At 43.3% G+C, this 21,022-nt stretch overlaps 1 protein-coding gene across 3 annotated transcripts in view; it reads left to right on the top strand.

Moving 5' to 3' along the window:
* LOC126237289 (UDP-glucosyltransferase 2-like) overlaps positions 1 to 21,022 on the top strand; it is a 110,988-nt gene that overhangs the window by 45,145 nt on the left and 44,821 nt on the right. For all 3 annotated transcript variants that reach the window (XM_049947237.1, XM_049947236.1, XM_049947235.1), the window contains exons 3-4: positions 15,413 to 15,594; positions 18,947 to 19,406. In XM_049947237.1, the coding sequence (XP_049803194.1) occupies positions 15,413 to 15,594; positions 18,947 to 19,406 (642 nt within the window). The remainder of the gene's footprint in view (positions 1 to 15,412; positions 15,595 to 18,946; positions 19,407 to 21,022) is intronic.

Genomic DNA, 21,022 nt, shown 5'->3' with positions numbered 1-21,022 from the left:
AACCACTCTGAGGAATCTACGCCGAATCGCCATTGAGGATTGGGACAACCTGGACCAACAGTGCCTTGATGAACTTGTGGATAGTATGCCAGGACGAATGCAGGCATGCATCAATGCAAGAAGACGTGCTCGCTGTATGGTGGTACAACATGCAATGTGTGGTTTTCATGAGCAATAAAAAGGGTGGAAATGATGTTTATGTTTATCTCTGTTCCAATTTTCTGTATAGGTTCCGGAACTCTCGGAACCAAGGTGATGCAAGACTTTTTTTGATGTGTGTATTTGCTCTGTCAAGCCCTTCAGAAAATAAATCAGGAAACTCCTCAGTCAAATGAGTAACACTGTCTTTTCGATTGAAAGCAGAAACAGAAAGTACAGTGTCCTGAATACGAAGACCAAACAAATCAAAACATTCTAGCCGAAAAATATTTGCACAGCATCGCAAAAGCAAAATGGTAACTGTCACTGTTCTGGTGTGAGACTGGAATGTGGCAGGCAAACTACGTATGCCAACCACTGGAATGTTCTGACCACTATAGGCAGTAAGTTGCATACAAGATTTTGTCAACTGTGCCGAGCCCACCTGCTCGTAAGTGGCACGATTAAGTAATGTAACGGAAGTGCCAGTGTCCAATTGAAGTCGCACATATCGTCCGGCAGTGACTAAGCTCACAAACTGTTTGTTTGACTGTCGTTGCACAGAACTTGGGCGGGAAGAGGGCACTTCCCTAATGTGTTATTACTAGTAGGGGTACCCAGTTTAGAAAAAAACCTATATTCACTAAATTACAAGGTACTCGGTGTTTTTCTGTTGCAAGCACACAGACTGTACATAACCTGGCATAATGTGGCAGGCAAACTACGTATGCCAACCACTGGAATGTTCTGACCACTATAGGCAGTAAGTTGCATACAAGATTTTGTCAACTGTGCCGAGCCCACCTGCTCGTAAGTGGCACGATTAAGTAATGTAACGGAAGTGCCAGTGTCCAATTGAAGTCGCACATATCGTCCGGCAGTGACTAAGCTCACAAACTGTTTGTTTGACTGTCGTTGCACAGAACTTGGGCGGGAAGAGGGCACTTCCCTAATGTGTTATTACTAGTAGGGGTACCCAGTTTAGAAAAAAACCTATATTCACTAAATTACAAGGTACTCGGTGTTTTTCTGTTGCAAGCACACAGACTGTACATAACCTGGCTTTCTACAAGGAAAGCAAGTCTCATTCCAGGAAGGGCAATTTTTCTTCTATTCATGGAAAAGCAGCGGGGATACGATTTCACAGCAGACACACACGGTGACACTTGTTTACTTTGGCCACAGTGTGGTGGCCTATTTGTTCGCTGTGGTCAGTCATAAAGTCGTATCTGTTTGTTGCTTTGCGTTACAAAAAATGGTTCAAATGGCTCTGAGCACTATGGGACTCAACTGCTGAGGTCATAAGTCCCCTAGAACTTAGAACTACTTAAACCTAACTAACCTAAGGACAACACACACATCCATGCCCTAGGCAGGATTCGAACCTGCGACCGTAGCGGTCGCGCGGTTCCAGACTGTAGCGCCAGAACCGCTCGGCCACCAGCGGCCGGCTTTGCGTTACACTGCAGATGGGTGCTGCCTAAAGGTTTTCCACGGCCCTATCACATGAATCCTGATGGTAAATAGTTGTGTCAAAGTAGGATCAGAATGTTTAAGAATTTGGTCACGAATCATACTGTGTGGTAAACTGTACGTAATTGCATCATGATTCATTATGGCAGTGTAGTACTCAAACGGTTCTGAGCACTATGGGACTCAACTTCTGAGGTCATTAGTCTCCTAGAACTTAGAACTACTTAAACCTAACTAACCTAAGGACATCACACACATCCATGCCCGAGGCAGGATTCGAACCTGCGGTTCCAGACTGCAACGCCCAGAACCGCGCGGCCACTTCTGCCGGCAGTGTAGTACTGTCCACAGCTACATTGAAAACGACACTATCGTGTCAAACCCTTAAGTTCGGTGACCCTCTGACGGTATGTCTGTTCTTTCTCCTTAGTCGAAAATATTTGTAACAAGCTGCAACCTCCTGTACCTGATCCTCAGAATACTTAGAGAGGGCGGAAACTAAATCTTCAAAAACTAGCAACTCCGGCCTACTAGTGCGGATAAATTCTGAGCGAGGCGATTGTCTCCTGTACTGGCCTCGGTAAGAGACAAGAAAGTTCCACAGTACATTGCATTTGATGTGTAGCAAGCGTTGAACTTTGCGTAGTACTCATTCCATTACTCTTGTTTGTATGCGATCTGAGGTTTTCCCGGCATATTTCCAATTTGAATAGTTCTCGGGTATCCGACAGGGTAGCGTCTTAATTTCTCCACAATATTTCGGCAGACGTACACGCTGCCATCTTCAGGTGGTTCCTGACGAATGCTGTGCTGTTTCTCTCGGCGCCCTATTAATACTAGCCGTTACCCCCTCCACCGTTCCTCTCCGGTGTCTTCGGTGCGGCCGGCGCGGCGGCTACGGGAGGTGGCGGGGGAGGCGGCGCCTGGGTCTGAACAGGGGTCTGCAGTCTCCCTGCTGCCGCCGTCGAGGGCGGTCCTCGATCTCTGGGACCGCATCTTTCTCTCCAGGCTGAGAGCAGGGTTCCAAGCCTGACTAAGTTGAAGGCCGCTGACTTTATTGGGTTGGGTTGTTTGGGGGAAGAGACCAAACTGCGAAGTCATAGGTCTCATCGGATTAGGCAAAGACGGGGAAGGAAGTCGGCCGTGCCCTTTCAAAGGAACCATCGCGGAATTTGCCTGGACCGAGTTAGTGAAATCACGGAAAACCTTTATCACAATGGCCGGACGCGGGATTGAACCGCCGTCCTCCCGAATGCGAGTCCATTGTGCTAACCACTGCGCCACCCCGCTCGGTCTGACTTTATTAATTAGATCGTCCCGTAGTCGGATTTGGATGGCCTCTTTAGTAACGCAGTCCCAGCAGTAGGAGGAGTGGCACAGTATTTTTGTTTTTTCATAGTCCATAGTATGGCCAGTCTTTATACAATGGTCAGCCACGGCTGATTTAGTGGCCTGGCGTAACTCGGTTGGGCGCTTGTGTTCGCGGCACCTCTCTTCTACAGTGCGGACTGTCTCCCCAATGTATGATTTTCCGCACAGACAGGGAATTTGATAAACGCCTGGTTTTCTTTGGCCTAGGTCATCTTCATATGGAGCGAAAGATGCGGTCCCAGAGATCGAGGACCGCCCCCGACAGTGGCAGCAGGGAGAGTGCAGGCCCCAGTTCAGACCCAGGCGCAGCTTCTCCCACCACCTCCAATAGCCGCCGCGCCGGCCGCACCGAAGACACAAGGAGAGGAACGGTGGAGGGGGTAACGGCTAGTATATATAGGGCGTCGAGAGGAACAGCACAGCATTCGTCAGGAACCACCTGAAGATGGCAGCGTGTACGTCTGCCGAAATATTGTGGAGAAATTACGACGCTACCCGGTCGGATACCCGAGAACTGTTCAAATCAAACTCTTGTTTGTACGTGGAAAGCTTAGAATGAGGAAATGTGTGGACGCAGTGCTGTGGATTTGGCTGTCTGTTGTGCGGAGACGATGCAGCAGGGGCTTCTGCATTAATGAGCGCGCTTCACTGCCGTCACCAACTGCGACATTTATTGGTTCTTAAAATGAATAAACTGCGTTAGACCAAAAACAGCAGCAGCCAGAGGCGCAGCGCAAGCGGCGGAGGAGGCGGGTTAGAGGGCACTCTAATGTGAGCGCCGCAACAAATTATAAGTAGAAGCAAGGCGAAAGAAAGAACACAATTAATAGCAATGCATCTCTGAAGGAAAAGAGAGAAATCTTAGTGACGCGCTGTGACGGAGCGGCGTAGAGCGAAGGCAGCGTTGGTTCTCGAATCCTCATCGCCAGATGTTGTGTCGGGTGATTTGGAACTCAGCTCGGACACAAACAAGGAAGGAGAGAAGTTGCGATGGCCAGCGGCAGGATCCAAAATCTGTACAAAACACTAAGATTATTTGATCACTTTGTTTCTAAAAGGGAAAGAAACTTAACTACTTCCTGTGCGTCCAGTATACAAGTACGAGGGTCACTCCAAAAGAAATGCACACTATTTTTGTGAAAATACAGTTTTCATTCTGCATGTGTGAAAGTTTTACAGTGTGTAGATACATCCTTCCCGCTTGTTTTCAAACTTAGTTCAACCTGTTCCCGTGAGTGGCGCCGTCACAGCATGTCTTCAAGATGACTGCTACACTTGACGTTCGTCAGAAGCAACGTGCTGTCATAGAATTCCTGTGCTGTGAAAACGAGACAGTGGGAAACATCCACAAGGGGTTGAAAAAGGTGTATGGAGATGCTGCTGTCGATCGCAGTACAGTTAGTCGGTGGGCAAGTGGGTTACGTGATGAAAGCGGGCACGCCAATATTGAGGATTGTCCTCGCAGCGGCAGGCCTCGTACTGCACACACTCCAGACAATATGCAGAGAGTTAACGAATTGGTGACTGCTGACAGACGCATCACAGTGAACGAATTGTCACGCTACGTTGGGATAGGGGAAGGAAGTGTTTGCAGTATACTGAAAGTGTTGGCGTTACAAAAGGTTTGCGCCAGGTGGGTTCCCAGGATATTGACAGTGGCTCACAAAGAAACAAGAAAAACGGTATCCAGCGAACTTTTGGAACAGTACGAGAATGGTGGAGTTGAATTTCTTGGAAGAATTGTGATAGGTGATGAAAAATGGCTCCATAATTTTTCACCGGAGACAAAGAGGCAATCAATGGAGTGGCATCATACAAATTCACCCAAGAAAAAAATATTCAAAACCACACCTTCTGCTTGAAAAGTTATGGCTATGGTGTTTTTCGATTCCGAAGGACTCTTGCTTGTGGACATCATGCCAAGTGGAATCACCATAAATTCTGGTGCATATGTGACGACACTAAAGAAACTTCAAGCTTGACTGAGTCGTGTTCGACTACATCGGCAAAGGCAGGATGTTTTGCTGTTGCACGACAATGCACGGCCACATGTAAGTCAAAAAACCATGGAAACGATCACAAAACTCGGATGGACAACACTGAAACACCCACCTTACAGTCCTGACCTGGCTCCATGTGACTATCATCTCTTTGGGAAACTGAAGGACTCTCTTCTTGGAACAAGGTTTGAAGATGATGACTCCCTGGTGCACGCTGCCAAACAGTGGCTCCAACATGTTGGTCCAGAATTTTACCGTGCGGGTATACGAGCGCTGGTTCCAACATGGCGTAAGGCAGTTGAGAGGGACGGAAATTATGTGGAGAAATGAAAATATTGTTCCTAAAGGATATATCTACACACTGTAAAACTTTCAAACATGTAGAATAAAAGATGGATTTAAAAAAGTAGTGTGCATTTCTTTTGGACTGACCCTCGTTCTTTAGTCTCCATTACTACTCTCAGAACACAGGCTAAGTATCGTCTTCCTATTACCCTGTACTGTGCTCTCGAAGTCTGCGACCGAACTGGGATCCGCCCAGCGATGGGGAACTGGTTAAATCAGAGTCGACAGGGAGCGCTGAAATCTGTCTTGCAGGAGGTGTGGTGCAGCCTGCTCTTTCCATTTGTGCTCGGGTCAGCGCCTTCTTGACGTCGTTCGCGGCACTCTGTTGCTCGGTGTGCAGTCAGTGCTTTAGGACTGCACAATAGGAACACTCCCATTTCGGCTCACAAACGTAATTTTGTTAATTCCATCCCTCCATCAAACCCAAGATTCACAGAAATAACATCAGAATGGGTCCCACAAGGCACTACTAAATTTTTTCACACTTAAATTCTATATAACCGGCATGTTCAGATATTAACCGAATCAATAGGCTTAACCGAGTTTGCAGTTCCAAGGAATTACTACAAACTCGGGCAGCTCTGACACTGCTTCCTATGGTCCATTGTCGGCGATCGGGAATACTCTTTTCATGTTCTTTGAGCACCTCTTTATTACTTGCACATGCTGTCGCGTACCTATCATGGACAGACAGCCACACTCAGTACGAAAGAATAAACAATAACGAAACCTGGGAAGATATCACATAGGAATGTTACGTGTTAGGATATGTAAACTTTACAGTACGTTTTTCTATACTTTAGTTCAAAAATTGTAAACAATTGCATTGTACACAGGTAGCCATCTTGATTGATAGGGAGCCGGCCGCTGTGGCCGAGCGGTTCTAGGCGCTTCAGTCCGGAATCGAGCTGCTGCTACGGTCGCAGGTTCGAATCCTGCCTCGGGCATGGATGTGTGTGATGTCCTTTGGTTAGTTAGGTTTAAGTAGTTCTAAGTCTAGGGGACTGATGACCTCAGATGTTAAGTTCCATAGTGCTTAGAGCCATTTGAACCATTTTGATCGATTGGGGGGGGGGGGGGGGAAGAAGAATCACATAATTAATTTTTGATTAACATTGAGTGGCACTAAAATATTAGAAGTTACTAATTATTTGCTTGAAGGCTTCCCCAATATCCACAATCCAGTCCATTGAACTATGCATGCACGAAACTAGAATCTCCCATACGTTATGGATTGGTAAAAAATTTAATCATTATACAGTATGTTGTTGTTGTTGTGGTCTTCAGTCCTGAGACTGGTTTGATGCAGCTCTCCATGCTACTCTATCCTGTGCAAGCTTCTTCATCTCCCAGTACCTACTGCAACCTACATCCTTCTGAATCTGCTTAGTGTATTCATCTCTTGGTCTCCCTCTACGATTTTTACCCTCCACGCTGCCCTCCAATGCTAAATTTGTGATCCCTTGATGCCTCAAAACATGTCCTACCAACCGATCCCTTCTTCTAGTCAAGTTGTGCCACAAACTTCTCTTCTCCCCAATCCTATTCAATACCTCCTCATTAGTTACGTGATCTACCCACCTTATCTTCAGCATTCTTCTGTAGCACCACATTTCAAAAGCTTCTATTCTCTTCTTGTCCAAACTAGTTATCGTCCATGTCTCACTTCCATACATGGCTACACTCCATACAAATACTTTCAGAAACGACTTCCTGACACCTAAATCTATATTCGATGTTAACAAATTTCTCTTCTTGAGAAACGCTTTCCTTGCCATTGCCAGTCTACATTTTACATCCTCTCTACTTCGACCATCATCGGTTATTTTACTCCCTAAATAGCAAAACTCCTTTACTACTTTAAGTGTCTCATTTCCTAATCTAATTCCCTCATACTCTTTTCATGTTCTTTGAGCACCTCTTTATTACTTGCACATGCTGTCGCGTACCTATCATGGACAGACAGCCACACTCAGTACGAAAGAATAAACAATAACGAAACCTGGGAAGATATCACATAGGAATGTTACGTGTTAGGATATGTAAACTTTACAGTACGTTTTTCTATACTTTAGTTCAAAAATTGTAAACAATTGCATTGTACACAGGTAGCCATCTTGATTGATAGGGAGCCGGCCGCTGTGGCCGAGCGGTTCTAGGCGCTTCAGTCCGGAATCGAGCTGCTGCTACGGTCGCAGGTTCGAATCCTGCCTCGGGCATGGATGTGTGTGATGTCCTTTGGTTAGTTAGGTTTAAGTAGTTCTAAGTCTAGGGGACTGATGACCTCAGATGTTAAGTTCCATAGTGCTTAGAGCCATTTGAACCATTTTGATCGATTGGGGGGGGGGGGGGAAGAAGAATCACATAATTAATTTTTGATTAACATTGAGTGGCACTAAAATATTAGAAGTTACTAATTATTTGCTTGAAGGCTTCCCCAATATCCACAATCCAGTCCATTGAACTATGCATGCACGAAACTAGAATCTCCCATACGTTATGGATTGGTAAAAAATTTAATCATTATACAGTATGTTGTTGTTGTTGTGGTCTTCAGTCCTGAGACTGGTTTGATGCAGCTCTCCATGCTACTCTATCCTGTGCAAGCTTCTTCATCTCCCAGTACCTACTGCAACCTACATCCTTCTGAATCTGCTTAGTGTATTCATCTCTTGGTCTCCCTCTACGATTTTTACCCTCCACGCTGCCCTCCAATGCTAAATTTGTGATCCCTTGATGCCTCAAAACATGTCCTACCAACCGATCCCTTCTTCTAGTCAAGTTGTGCCACAAACTTCTCTTCTCCCCAATCCTATTCAATACCTCCTCATTAGTTACGTGATCTACCCACCTTATCTTCAGCATTCTTCTGTAGCACCACATTTCAAAAGCTTCTATTCTCTTCTTGTCCAAACTAGTTATCGTCCATGTCTCACTTCCATACATGGCTACACTCCATACAAATACTTTCAGAAACGACTTCCTGACACCTAAATCTATATTCGATGTTAACAAATTTCTCTTCTTGAGAAACGCTTTCCTTGCCATTGCCAGTCTACATTTTACATCCTCTCTACTTCGACCATCATCGGTTATTTTACTCCCTAAATAGCAAAACTCCTTTACTACTTTAAGTGTCTCATTTCCTAATCTAATTCCCTCATACTCTTTTCATGTTCTTTGAGCACCTCTTTATTACTTGCACATGCTGTCGCGTACCTATCATGGACAGACAGCCACACTCAGTACGAAAGAATAAACAATAACGAAACCTGGGAAGATATCACATAGGAATGTTACGTGTTAGGATATGTAAACTTTACAGTACGTTTTTCTATACTTTAGTTCAAAAATTGTAAACAATTGCATTGTACACAGGTAGCCATCTTGATTGATAGGGAGCCGGCCGCTGTGGCCGAGCGGTTCTAGGCGCTTCAGTCCGGAATCGAGCTGCTGCTACGGTCGCAGGTTCGAATCCTGCCTCGGGCATGGATGTGTGTGATGTCCTTTGGTTAGTTAGGTTTAAGTAGTTCTAAGTCTAGGGGACTGATGACCTCAGATGTTAAGTTCCATAGTGCTTAGAGCCATTTGAACCATTTTGATCGATTGGGGGGGGGGGGAAGAAGAATCACATAATTAATTTTTGATTAACATTGAGTGGCACTAAAATATTAGAAGTTACTAATTATTTGCTTGAAGGCTTCCCCAATATCCACAATCCAGTCCATTGAACTATGCATGCACGAAACTAGAATCTCCCATACGTTATGGATTGGTAAAAAATTTAATCATTATACAGTATGTTGTTGTTGTTGTGGTCTTCAGTCCTGAGACTGGTTTGATGCAGCTCTCCATGCTACTCTATCCTGTGCAAGCTTCTTCATCTCCCAGTACCTACTGCAACCTACATCCTTCTGAATCTGCTTAGTGTATTCATCTCTTGGTCTCCCTCTACGATTTTTACCCTCCACGCTGCCCTCCAATGCTAAATTTGTGATCCCTTGATGCCTCAAAACATGTCCTACCAACCGATCCCTTCTTCTAGTCAAGTTGTGCCACAAACTTCTCTTCTCCCCAATCCTATTCAATACCTCCTCATTAGTTACGTGATCTACCCACCTTATCTTCAGCATTCTTCTGTAGCACCACATTTCAAAAGCTTCTATTCTCTTCTTGTCCAAACTAGTTATCGTCCATGTCTCACTTCCATACATGGCTACACTCCATACAAATACTTTCAGAAACGACTTCCTGACACCTAAATCTATATTCGATGTTAACAAATTTCTCTTCTTGAGAAACGCTTTCCTTGCCATTGCCAGTCTACATTTTACATCCTCTCTACTTCGACCATCATCGGTTATTTTACTCCCTAAATAGCAAAACTCCTTTACTACTTTAAGTGTCTCATTTCCTAATCTAATTCCCTCATACTCTTTTCATGTTCTTTGAGCACCTCTTTATTACTTGCACATGCTGTCGCGTACCTATCATGGACAGACAGCCACACTCAGTACGAAAGAATAAACAATAACGAAACCTGGGAAGATATCACATAGGAATGTTACGTGTTAGGATATGTAAACTTTACAGTACGTTTTTCTATACTTTAGTTCAAAAATTGTAAACAATTGCATTGTACACAGGTAGCCATCTTGATTGATAGGGAGCCGGCCGCTGTGGCCGAGCGGTTCTAGGCGCTTCAGTCCGGAATCGAGCTGCTGCTACGGTCGCAGGTTCGAATCCTGCCTCGGGCATGGATGTGTGTGATGTCCTTTGGTTAGTTAGGTTTAAGTAGTTCTAAGTCTAGGGGACTGATGACCTCAGATGTTAAGTTCCATAGTGCTTAGAGCCATTTGAACCATTTTGATCGATTGGGGGGGGGGGGGGAAGAAGAATCACATAATTAATTTTTGATTAACATTGAGTGGCACTAAAATATTAGAAGTTACTAATTATTTGCTTGAAGGCTTCCCCAATATCCACAATCCAGTCCATTGAACTATGCATGCACGAAACTAGAATCTCCCATACGTTATGGATTGGTAAAAAATTTAATCATTATACAGTATGTTGTTGTTGTTGTGGTCTTCAGTCCTGAGACTGGTTTGATGCAGCTCTCCATGCTACTCTATCCTGTGCAAGCTTCTTCATCTCCCAGTACCTACTGCAACCTACATCCTTCTGAATCTGCTTAGTGTATTCATCTCTTGGTCTCCCTCTACGATTTTTACCCTCCACGCTGCCCTCCAATGCTAAATTTGTGATCCCTTGATGCCTCAAAACATGTCCTACCAACCGATCCCTTCTTCTAGTCAAGTTGTGCCACAAACTTCTCTTCTCCCCAATCCTATTCAATACCTCCTCATTAGTTACGTGATCTACCCACCTTATCTTCAGCATTCTTCTGTAGCACCACATTTCAAAAGCTTCTATTCTCTTCTTGTCCAAACTAGTTATCGTCCATGTCTCACTTCCATACATGGCTACACTCCATACAAATACTTTCAGAAACGACTTCCTGACACCTAAATCTATATTCGATGTTAACAAATTTCTCTTCTTGAGAAACGCTTTCCTTGCCATTGCCAGTCTACATTTTACATCCTCTCTACTTCGACCATCATCGGTTATTTTACTCCCTAAATAGCAAAACTCCTTTACTACTTTAAGTGTCTCATTTCCTAATCTAATTCCCTCATACTCTTTTCATGTTCTTTGAGCACCTCTTTATTACTTGCACATGCTGTCGCGTACCTATCATGGACAGACAGCCACACTCAGTACGAAAGAATAAACAATAACGAAACCTGGGAAGATATCACATAGGAATGTTACGTGTTAGGATATGTAAACTTTACAGTACGTTTTTCTATACTTTAGTTCAAAAATTGTAAACAATTGCATTGTACACAGGTAGCCATCTTGATTGATAGGGAGCCGGCCGCTGTGGCCGAGCGGTTCTAGGCGCTTCAGTCCGGAATCGAGCTGCTGCTACGGTCGCAGGTTCGAATCCTGCCTCGGGCATGGATGTGTGTGATGTCCTTTGGTTAGTTAGGTTTAAGTAGTTCTAAGTCTAGGGGACTGATGACCTCAGATGTTAAGTTCCATAGTGCTTAGAGCCATTTGAACCATTTTGATCGATTGGGGGGGGGAAGAAGAATCACATAATTAATTTTTGATTAACATTGAGTGGCACTAAAATATTAGAAGTTACTAATTATTTGCTTGAAGGCTTCCCCAATATCCACAATCCAGTCCATTGAACTATGCATGCACGAAACTAGAATCTCCCATACGTTATGGATTGGTAAAAAATTTAATCATTATACAGTATGTTGTTGTTGTTGTGGTCTTCAGTCCTGAGACTGGTTTGATGCAGCTCTCCATGCTACTCTATCCTGTGCAAGCTTCTTCATCTCCCAGTACCTACTGCAACCTACATCCTTCTGAATCTGCTTAGTGTATTCATCTCTTGGTCTCCCTCTACGATTTTTACCCTCCACGCTGCCCTCCAATGCTAAATTTGTGATCCCTTGATGCCTCAAAACATGTCCTACCAACCGATCCCTTCTTCTAGTCAAGTTGTGCCACAAACTTCTCTTCTCCCCAATCCTATTCAATACCTCCTCATTAGTTACGTGATCTACCCACCTTATCTTCAGCATTCTTCTGTAGCACCACATTTCAAAAGCTTCTATTCTCTTCTTGTCCAAACTAGTTATCGTCCATGTCTCACTTCCATACATGGCTACACTCCATACAAATACTTTCAGAAACGACTTCCTGACACCTAAATCTATATTCGATGTTAACAAATTTCTCTTCTTGAGAAACGCTTTCCTTGCCATTGCCAGTCTACATTTTACATCCTCTCTACTTCGACCATCATCGGTTATTTTACTCCCTAAATAGCAAAACTCCTTTACTACTTTAAGTGTCTCATTTCCTAATCTAATTCCCTCACCACCACCCGACTTAATTTGACTACATTCCATTATCCTCGTTTTGCTTTTGTTGATGTTCATCTTATATCCTCCTTTCAAGACACTGTCCATTCCGTTCAACTGCTCTTCCAAGTCCTTTGCTGTCTCTGACAGAATTACAATGTCATCGGCGAACCTCAAAGTTTTTACTTCTTCTCCATGAATTTTAATACCTACTCCGAATTTTTCTTTTGTTTCCTTTACTGCTTGCTCAATATACAGATTGAATAACATCGGGGAGAGGCTACAGCCCTGTCTTACTCCTTTCCCAACCACTGCTTCCCTTTCATGCCCCTCGACTCTTATAACTGCCATCTGGTTTCTGTACAAATTGTAAATAGCCTTTCGCTCCCTGTATTTTACCCCTGCCACCTTCAGAATTTGAAAGAGAGTATTCCAGTCAACATTGTCAAAAGCTTTCTCTAAGTCTACAAATGCTAGAAACGTAGGTTTGCCTTTTCTTAATCTCTCTTCCAAGATAAGTCGTAAGGTCAGTATTGCCTCACGTGTTCCAACATTTCTACGGAATCCAAACTGATCTTCCCCGAGGTCGGCTTCTACCAGTTTTTCCATTCGTCTGTAAAGAATTCGCGTTAGTATTTTGCAGCTGTGACTTATTAAACTGATAGTTCGGTAATTGGAATTATTATATTCTTCTTGAAGTCTGAGGGTATTTCGCCTGTCTCATACATCGTGCTCACCAGATGGTAGAGTTTTGTCATGACTGGCTCTCCCGAGGCCATCAGTAGTTCTAATGGAATGTTGTCTACTCCCGGGGCCTTGTTTTGACTCAGGTCTTTCAGTGCTCTGTCAAACTCTTCACGCAGTATCTTATCTCCCATTTCGTCTTCATCTACATCCTCTTCCATTTCCATAATATTGTCCTCAAGTACATCGCCCTTGTATAAACCCTCTATATACTCCTTCCACCTTTCTGCTTTCCCTTCTTTGCTTAGAACTGGGTTGCCATCTGAGCTCTTGATATTCATACAAGTGGTTCTCTTCTCCCCAAAGGTCTCTTTAATTTTCCTGTAGGCAGTATCTATCTTACCCCTAGTGAGATAAGCCTCTACGTCCTTACATTTGTCCTCTAGCCATCCCTGCTTAGCCATTTTGCACTTCCTGTCGATCTCATTTTTGAGACGTTTGTATTCCTTTTTGCCTGCTTCATTTACTGCATTTTTATATTTTCTCCTTTCATCAATTAAATTCAATATTTCTTCTGTTACCCAAGGATTTCTATTAGCCCTAGTCTTTTTACCTACTTGATCGTCTGCTGCCTTCACCACTTCATCCCTCAGAGCTACCCATTCTTCTTCTACTGTATTTCTTTCCCCCATTCCTGTCAATTGTTCCCTTATGCTCTTCCTGAAACTCTCTACAACCTCTGGTTCTTTCAGCTTATCCAGGTCCCATCTCCTTAAATTCCCACCTTTTTGCAGTTTTTTCAGTTTTAATCTGCAGTTCATAACCAATAGATTGTGGTCAGAATCCACATCTGCCCCAGGAAATGTCTTACAATTTAAAACCTGGTTCCTAAATCTCTGTCTTACCATTATATAATCTATCTGAAACCTGTCAGTATCTCCAGGCTTCTTCCATGTATACAGCCTCCTTTCATGATTCTTGAACCAAGTGTTAGCTATGATTAAGTTATGCTCTGTGCAAAATTCTACAAGGCGGCTTCCTCTTTCATTCCTTCCCCCCAATCCATATTCACCTACTATGTTTCCTTCTCTCCCTTTTCCTACTGACGAATTCCAGTCACCCATGACTATTAAATTTTCGTCTCCCTTCACTACCTGAATAATTTCTTTTATCTCGTCATACATTTCATCTATTTCTTCATCATCTGCAGAGCTAGTTGGCGTATAAACTTGTACTACTGTAGTAGGCATGGGCTTTGTGTCTATCTTGGCCACAATAATGCGTTCACTATGCTGTTTGTAGTAGCTAACCCGCACTCCTATTTTTTTATTCATTATTAAACCTACTCCTGCATTACCCCTATTTGATTTTGTATTTATAACCCTGTAATCACCAGACCAAAAGTCTTGTTCCTCCTGCCACTGAACTTCACTAATTCCCACTATATCTAACTTTAACCTATCCATTTCCCTTTTTAAATTTTCTAACCTACCTGCCCGATTAAGGGATCTGACATTCCACGCTCCGATCCGTAGAACGCCAGTTTTCTTTCTCCTGATAACGACGTCCTCCTGAGTAGTCCCCGCCCGGAGATCCGAATGGGGGACTACTTTACCTCCGGAATATTTTACCCAAGAGGACGCCATCATCATTTAATCATACAGTAGAGCTGCATGTCCTCGGGAAAAATTACGGCTGTAGTTTCCCCTTGCTTTCAGCCGTTCGCAGTACCAGCACAGCAAGGCCGTTTTGGTTAATGTTACAAGGCCAGATCAGTCAATCAACCAGACTGTTGCCCCTGCAACTACTGAAAAGGCTGCTGCCCCTCTTCAGGAACCACATGTTTGTCTGGCCTCTCAACAGATACCCCTCCGTTGTGGTTGCACCTACGGTACGGCCATCTGTATCGCTGAGGCACGCAAGCCTCCCCACCAACGGCAAGGTCCATGGTATAAATACACCTATGTCGATCACTGAACTTTTAATCGGAAATTGAGCATCTTATCTCTCAGGTTTTCTTTGTGTATCTGATTATTTTATGCTTTCTTGAGTACAACAACACATGTACAATACAGTAATATCAACTTATATATAAGTAAGTACCTGTGAAATGTTGAGCTATTGCCTAAAATCATCGTGACATGTGATAAACTCCACAGAAATTCTGTGTGAGTCGTAGCTATCAAGGTCTCTATCAATTCATGCGGTTTGTCAGAACGCTGGTCACACGATAACAGTTTTGTGTACTTACTAACATCTAGAGCCCAGTCGTCAGAGATATTAGTCCACCAAAACCATTCATTGTATCTTGTCTGAATCATATTGTTGGGAGAACATAGTTTTTATTATTAAGACACAGACTTTTATTTATCCTTACAGACGAATGTCATAAAGATACATTTGAGTATCATTTAGGTGAAAGAAACTGAGATTGTTTCATTTGTGTTTCAGATATCTCATGAGAACTACACCGAGATTGACTTGTCAATAGCTTATAGATACGTAAGAGGCCACTATGATTTTCTGAAGGTATACGAAGAAACACCGACACGGTCGATGGCAATGAGGCTGGACATTTCCGCTAACTGCGCTGAGATGCAGTTAAATGAGACTTCGGTACAGAGGTTCATCAGGTAGACGAATTGTTTTATCTTTAGTTACTGCTTTATTTAATTTTCTATACTTCAGTGACGTATGGATCTTGAACAGAAACTAATATAATAGCACTGACTTGCTTTGATAACTGCTCTTTCAGTTAAGTATTATTATACATTTAGTTAGCTCTATTATCTTCATGTAATCATGATCATAATTATTAGAACCTACTTTGAATTTAATGTTTTCGTATAATAGTCTCTTCCAGATTAGTTATTCATTTTGTAGGAAGTAATTACGAAACCTAGTCTCTTGCAACTGAGTTTTATTCAGTGTTTATCTTATAGATAAGAACAATACCGCCAAGTGGGTGTTTATTTCGTTTTTAACCACATATGTTCCATCTATTAATACCAGGCGTCAGCAGTGTTTTTCATTTCTTTATTTTCTTGGTGGGTCAGAAAGTTCTTCTGTAGGCACTAGATGCACACAATATGAACGGTTGTATGTCACATTTACTTGATGACCTGAAGCTATTAATAAATTTTTCCGAGAACTTGGTTACAGAACCGACTATGTAAGTGTATTGTCTGCGTCCTATCCAATACAACTAGTGGTCGGCGTTCGTGTTGTCTCCCTTCAGAGCTATTAAAAAACTCTCAACTTCTTGCAGTTTCTGTAATTTCCTCTGTCCGGGAATATCTATTTCAGCCGCAGTTTGTGTAGGCTTTGCGACCACCTGGTGTGTGTGCTAGACGCACTGGACCTACTACTGAAGTTATGGCCTAGAGTGCCATTTCGTATAATAGCAGGAGCACTCTCGTGTTTATCCCGCATCCTGACTGCAAAATTGTACGTCAATCTTACGATCTATTAATATAGATCTTACGATCTATATTAATGAACAACATTCCACGACATTCCAGGGCTCGCACACATACAGTTCTTGTAACCCAGCATGCACTACAAAATTTCGATGCCTTGGCCTGCTCAGTCACGAGACCAGTCTCCAATCGAACGTATATGGAACATCATCGGTCGACAACTCCAGCGTCATCCACAAAGAGCATTTACCATCCGTGTATTGACCGTCCAAGGGCAACAAGCAACCAACTACATCCCACAAACTGACATCCGTCACCTATACAACGCAATGAATGGTCGACTGTAAGTTGGTATTTGACATTCTGGCGGCTACACCGGTTATTAATGTACCAGCTTTTCACTTCTGAATCGGCTATCTCGCGCTTACATTAACCTGTGCACTTGCAGTGTTGATCACTTAACTGTGTTACCTTGACAAATGTATTTTCTCTACATTAGTTATTTTTTTGTCGTTGTTAAATTCCCACCTGTCGAGACAAGGCCCCGGGAGTAGACAACATTCCATTAGAACTACTGACAGTCTTCAGAGAGCCAGCCCTGACTAAGCTCTACCATCTGGTGAGCAAGATGTATGAGACAGGCGAAATACCCTCAGACTTCAAGAAGAATATAATAATTCCAATCCCAAAAAAAAGCAGGTGTTGACAGATGTGAAAATTACCGAACTATCAGTTTAATAAGTCACAGCTGCAAAAGACTAACGCGAATTCTTTACAGACGAATGGAAAAACTGATAGAAGCTGACCTCGGGGAAGATCAGTTTTGATTCCGTAGAAATGTTGGAACACGTGAGGCAATACTGACCCCACGACTTATCTTAGAAAATATATTAAGGAAAGGCAAACATCATTTTCTAGCATTAGTAGACTTAGAGAAAGCTTTTGACAATGTTGACTGGTATACTCTCTTTCAAATTCTGAAGGTGGCAGGGGTAAAATACAGGGAGCGAAAGGCTATTTACAATTTGTACAGAAACCAGATGGCAGTTATAAGAGTCGAGCGGCATGAAATGGAAGCAGTGGTTGGGAAGGGAGTAAGACAGGGTTGTAGCCTCTCCCCGATGTTATTCAATCTGTATATTGAGCAAGCAGTAAAGGAAACAAAAGAAAAATTCGGAGTAGGCATTAAAATCCACGGAGAAGAAATAAAAACCTTGAGGTTCGCCGATGACACTGTAATTCTGTCAGAGGCAGCAAAGGACCTGGAAGAGCAGCTGAACAGAATGGACAGTGTCTTGAAAGGAGGATATAAGATGAACATCAACAAAAGCAAAACGAGGATAATGGAATGTAGTCAAAGTAAGTCGGGTGATGCTGTGGGAATTAGATTAGGAAATGAGACGCTTAAAGTAGTAAATGAGTTTTGCTATTTGGGGAGCAAAATAACTGATGATGGTCGAAGTAGAGAGGACATAAAATGTAGACTGGCAATAAGGAAAACGTTTCTGAAGAAGAGAAATTTGTTAACATCGAGTATAGATTTAAATGTCAGGAAGTCGTTTCTGAAAGTATTTGTATGGAGTGTAGCCATGTATGGAAGTGAAACGTGGACAATAAATAGTTTTGACAAGAAGAGAATAGGAGCTTCCGAAATGTGGTGCTACAGAAGAATGATGAAGATTAGATGGGTAGATCACATAATTAGTGAGGAGGTACTGAACAGAATTGGAGAGAAGAGAAATTTGGGGCACAACTTGACTAGAAGAAGGGATCGGTTGTTAGGGCATATTCTGAGGCATCAAGGGATCACCAATTGAGTACTGGAGGGCAGCGTGGAGGGTAAAAATCGTAGAGGGAGACCAAGTGATGAATACACTAAGCAAATTCAGAAGGATGTAGGCTGAAGTAGGTACTGGGAGATGAAGAAGCTTGCACAGGATAGAGTAGCATGGAGAGCTGCATCAAACCAGTCTCTGGAGTGAAGACCACAACAACAACAACAACAACAACAACAATTTCCCACCTTCCACACAGCAGGCTCAAATGTAGAAATCCTGTGTTGGAACTCAGCCTTCTCCAAGAGTCTGTTTCTTGGCATGAAGAAGAATGCTGGAGACCTTACTGATACCGTTTGCTGGACAAGACCTGTGGATTTACATGGATGGAACCTTACCACATATAGGTATGCAGCTGCCGAGGAAAACATGGAGCCGCCTTAACCACGTCAAAACTATGCATTAAGGATGAAGAGCATCCATTTACGAAGTCCTGAACGTGACTGTGCTACAATGAAACGAACAGTATACCACATTATCGGAGAGCGCCGAATAAGACGTGAAGGAGACTGGAACATGAAGGTCTTTCCTACAACTCTTGCACAGTCGAACTCCTTGGTTATAGATCTACGATGAAACTTTGAAATTCACTTGCCATAATTTTATACTGATCCGTTAATATTTTCCTATTTTTGCTCGGTTTTATTTTTCTGTTTTCCGTCTGTCACCTTTTCCTGTAGTTCTACCATACACTTTTAAATGAATAAAATAAATAACCTTCCTGCTTACAGATCTGGCGAAACGTACGACCTTGCGATTCTGGAGGGCTTCATATACATGTGTTATTATGGACTCATACACAAAATGGGCTCGCCCCCTGTCGTGAAGCTTCTGACGATGACTGCTCCCTCGTCCGTCTACTACAACTTCGGAAGCCCCAAGAACCCTGCCTACATGCCGGATATGTGGCTCGGGTACTCAGACCGTATGAATTTCTGGCAGCGGCTGTACAACACGTACTTCTATTTAAGGCTGATGCACATGTGGTTCTGTCAGGCGATGCCAGTTCAAGAAGCACTTATGAGGAAACACTTTGGTCCAGACCCTCCGTCTGTGTACGAAGCGGACCGGAACGTCAGTCTCCTCATAACCACCAACCACTTCGTCATGGAATATCCTCGCCCGCACCTGCCCAACATCATCGAGATCACGGGAATCCACGTTGCCACAGAACAGAAGCCTCTGCCAAAGGTACTACTATTCGTTTTCTTTCTCCACAGTTTGGTCCACTTATGCAAACATCGCTAAGAGTTATTTGAACGGTAGATATGACAATCATTAATAAAACTAAAGCGAGAAGATAAGAGTCTCTGCAGTAAGTTATTAGTTATTTTGTACTTGCTTATACTTTCTATCAGTTTCTTCATGTAACATCCTCTTACACCTATTGCGGCTCAAATAACTTGCCATTAACAGCTTTTACTGTTCGTGTTTCATTTTTCATTGAACGATAATTTCAGAAACAGTTTTGACTGTATTTAGCACATTAACAAAAATCTAAAACAAAAGAAAGTGAAACTTCCTGGCAGATTAAAACTGTGTGCCGGACCGTGACTCGACGTCGGTGAGCTACCCAAGTAGCTCAGTTGGTAGAGCACTTGCCCACGAAAGGCAAAGGTACCGATTTCGAGTCTCGGTCCGGCACACAGTTTTAATCTGCCAGGAAGTTTCATATCAGTGCACACTCCGCTGCAGAGCAAAAATCTCATTCTAAAAGAAAGTGAGTTCGAAACTGATATAAATTTCAAAACTACATACACAGGATGAACTCTAGCGGCCATGCCGAGCGAGGTGGCGCAGTGGTTCGACACTGGACTCGCATTCGGAAGGACGACGGTTCAATCCCGCGTCCGGCCATCCTGATTTAGGTTTTCCGTGATTTCCCTAAATCACTCCAGGCAAATGCCGGGATGGTTCCTCTGAAAGGGCACGGCCGACTTCCTTCCCCATCCTTCCCTAATCCGATGAGACCGATGACCAAGCTGTCTGGTCTTCCCCAAACCAACCAACCAACCAACCTAGCGGCCATGACGAGATTTCGGAAGTTGTTCAGGGTTTCTGTCCGAGTATTTTAGTAATATACAACTGGTGTTACTTCTTGCTCACTGTAGGGTAGTTACATTTCATTTACTTTCTTACCATTATTTATCACTGTAACTGTATTAAATTGAAAACATCTGTACAACAGTGTTGACTTCGATGGTATACACTACACGTTATGAGCCGAATGGGTGTGGTGGTCGTGGTACACTATTCAAAAATGGTTCAAATGGCTCTGAGCACTATGGGACTCAACTGCTGTGGTCATCAGTCCCCTATAACTTAGAACTACTTAAACCTAACTAACCTAAGGACAGCACACAACACCCAGCCATCACGAGGCAGAGAAAATCCCTGACCCCGCCGGGAATCGAACCCGGGTCCACTATTCAAGTTATTTCCACTTGTCAGCACAACAGCCAAAGAAAAGTCCAAGATAACAGTGGCCGTGGTAGGAAACTAAAAAATCTAAGACGGCACTGGTGGGAAATTCAAAAATGCGGGATGGCGGTGGCGAGAAATTAAAAAAATGCAAGGTAGTGGGCCGCGCGGGATTAGCCGAGCGGTCTGGGGCGCTGCAGTCATGGACTGTGCGGCTGATTCCGGCGGAGGTTCGAGTCCTCCCTCGGGCATGGGTGTGTGTGTGTTTGTCTTTAGGATAATTTAGGTTAAGTAGTGTGTAAGCTTGGGGACTGATGACCTTAGCAGTTAAGTCCCATAAGATTTCACACACATTTTTTTGCAAGGTAGTGGAACTAGCCACCTTG

Source organism: Schistocerca nitens, chromosome 2 (genome assembly GCF_023898315.1).
Source record: "Schistocerca nitens isolate TAMUIC-IGC-003100 chromosome 2, iqSchNite1.1, whole genome shotgun sequence".
Taxonomy (NCBI): domain Eukaryota; kingdom Metazoa; phylum Arthropoda; class Insecta; order Orthoptera; family Acrididae; genus Schistocerca; species Schistocerca nitens.
The sequence above is the reverse complement of the archived record's forward strand: the minus strand, read 5'-3'. Positions and strand labels throughout refer to the sequence as shown.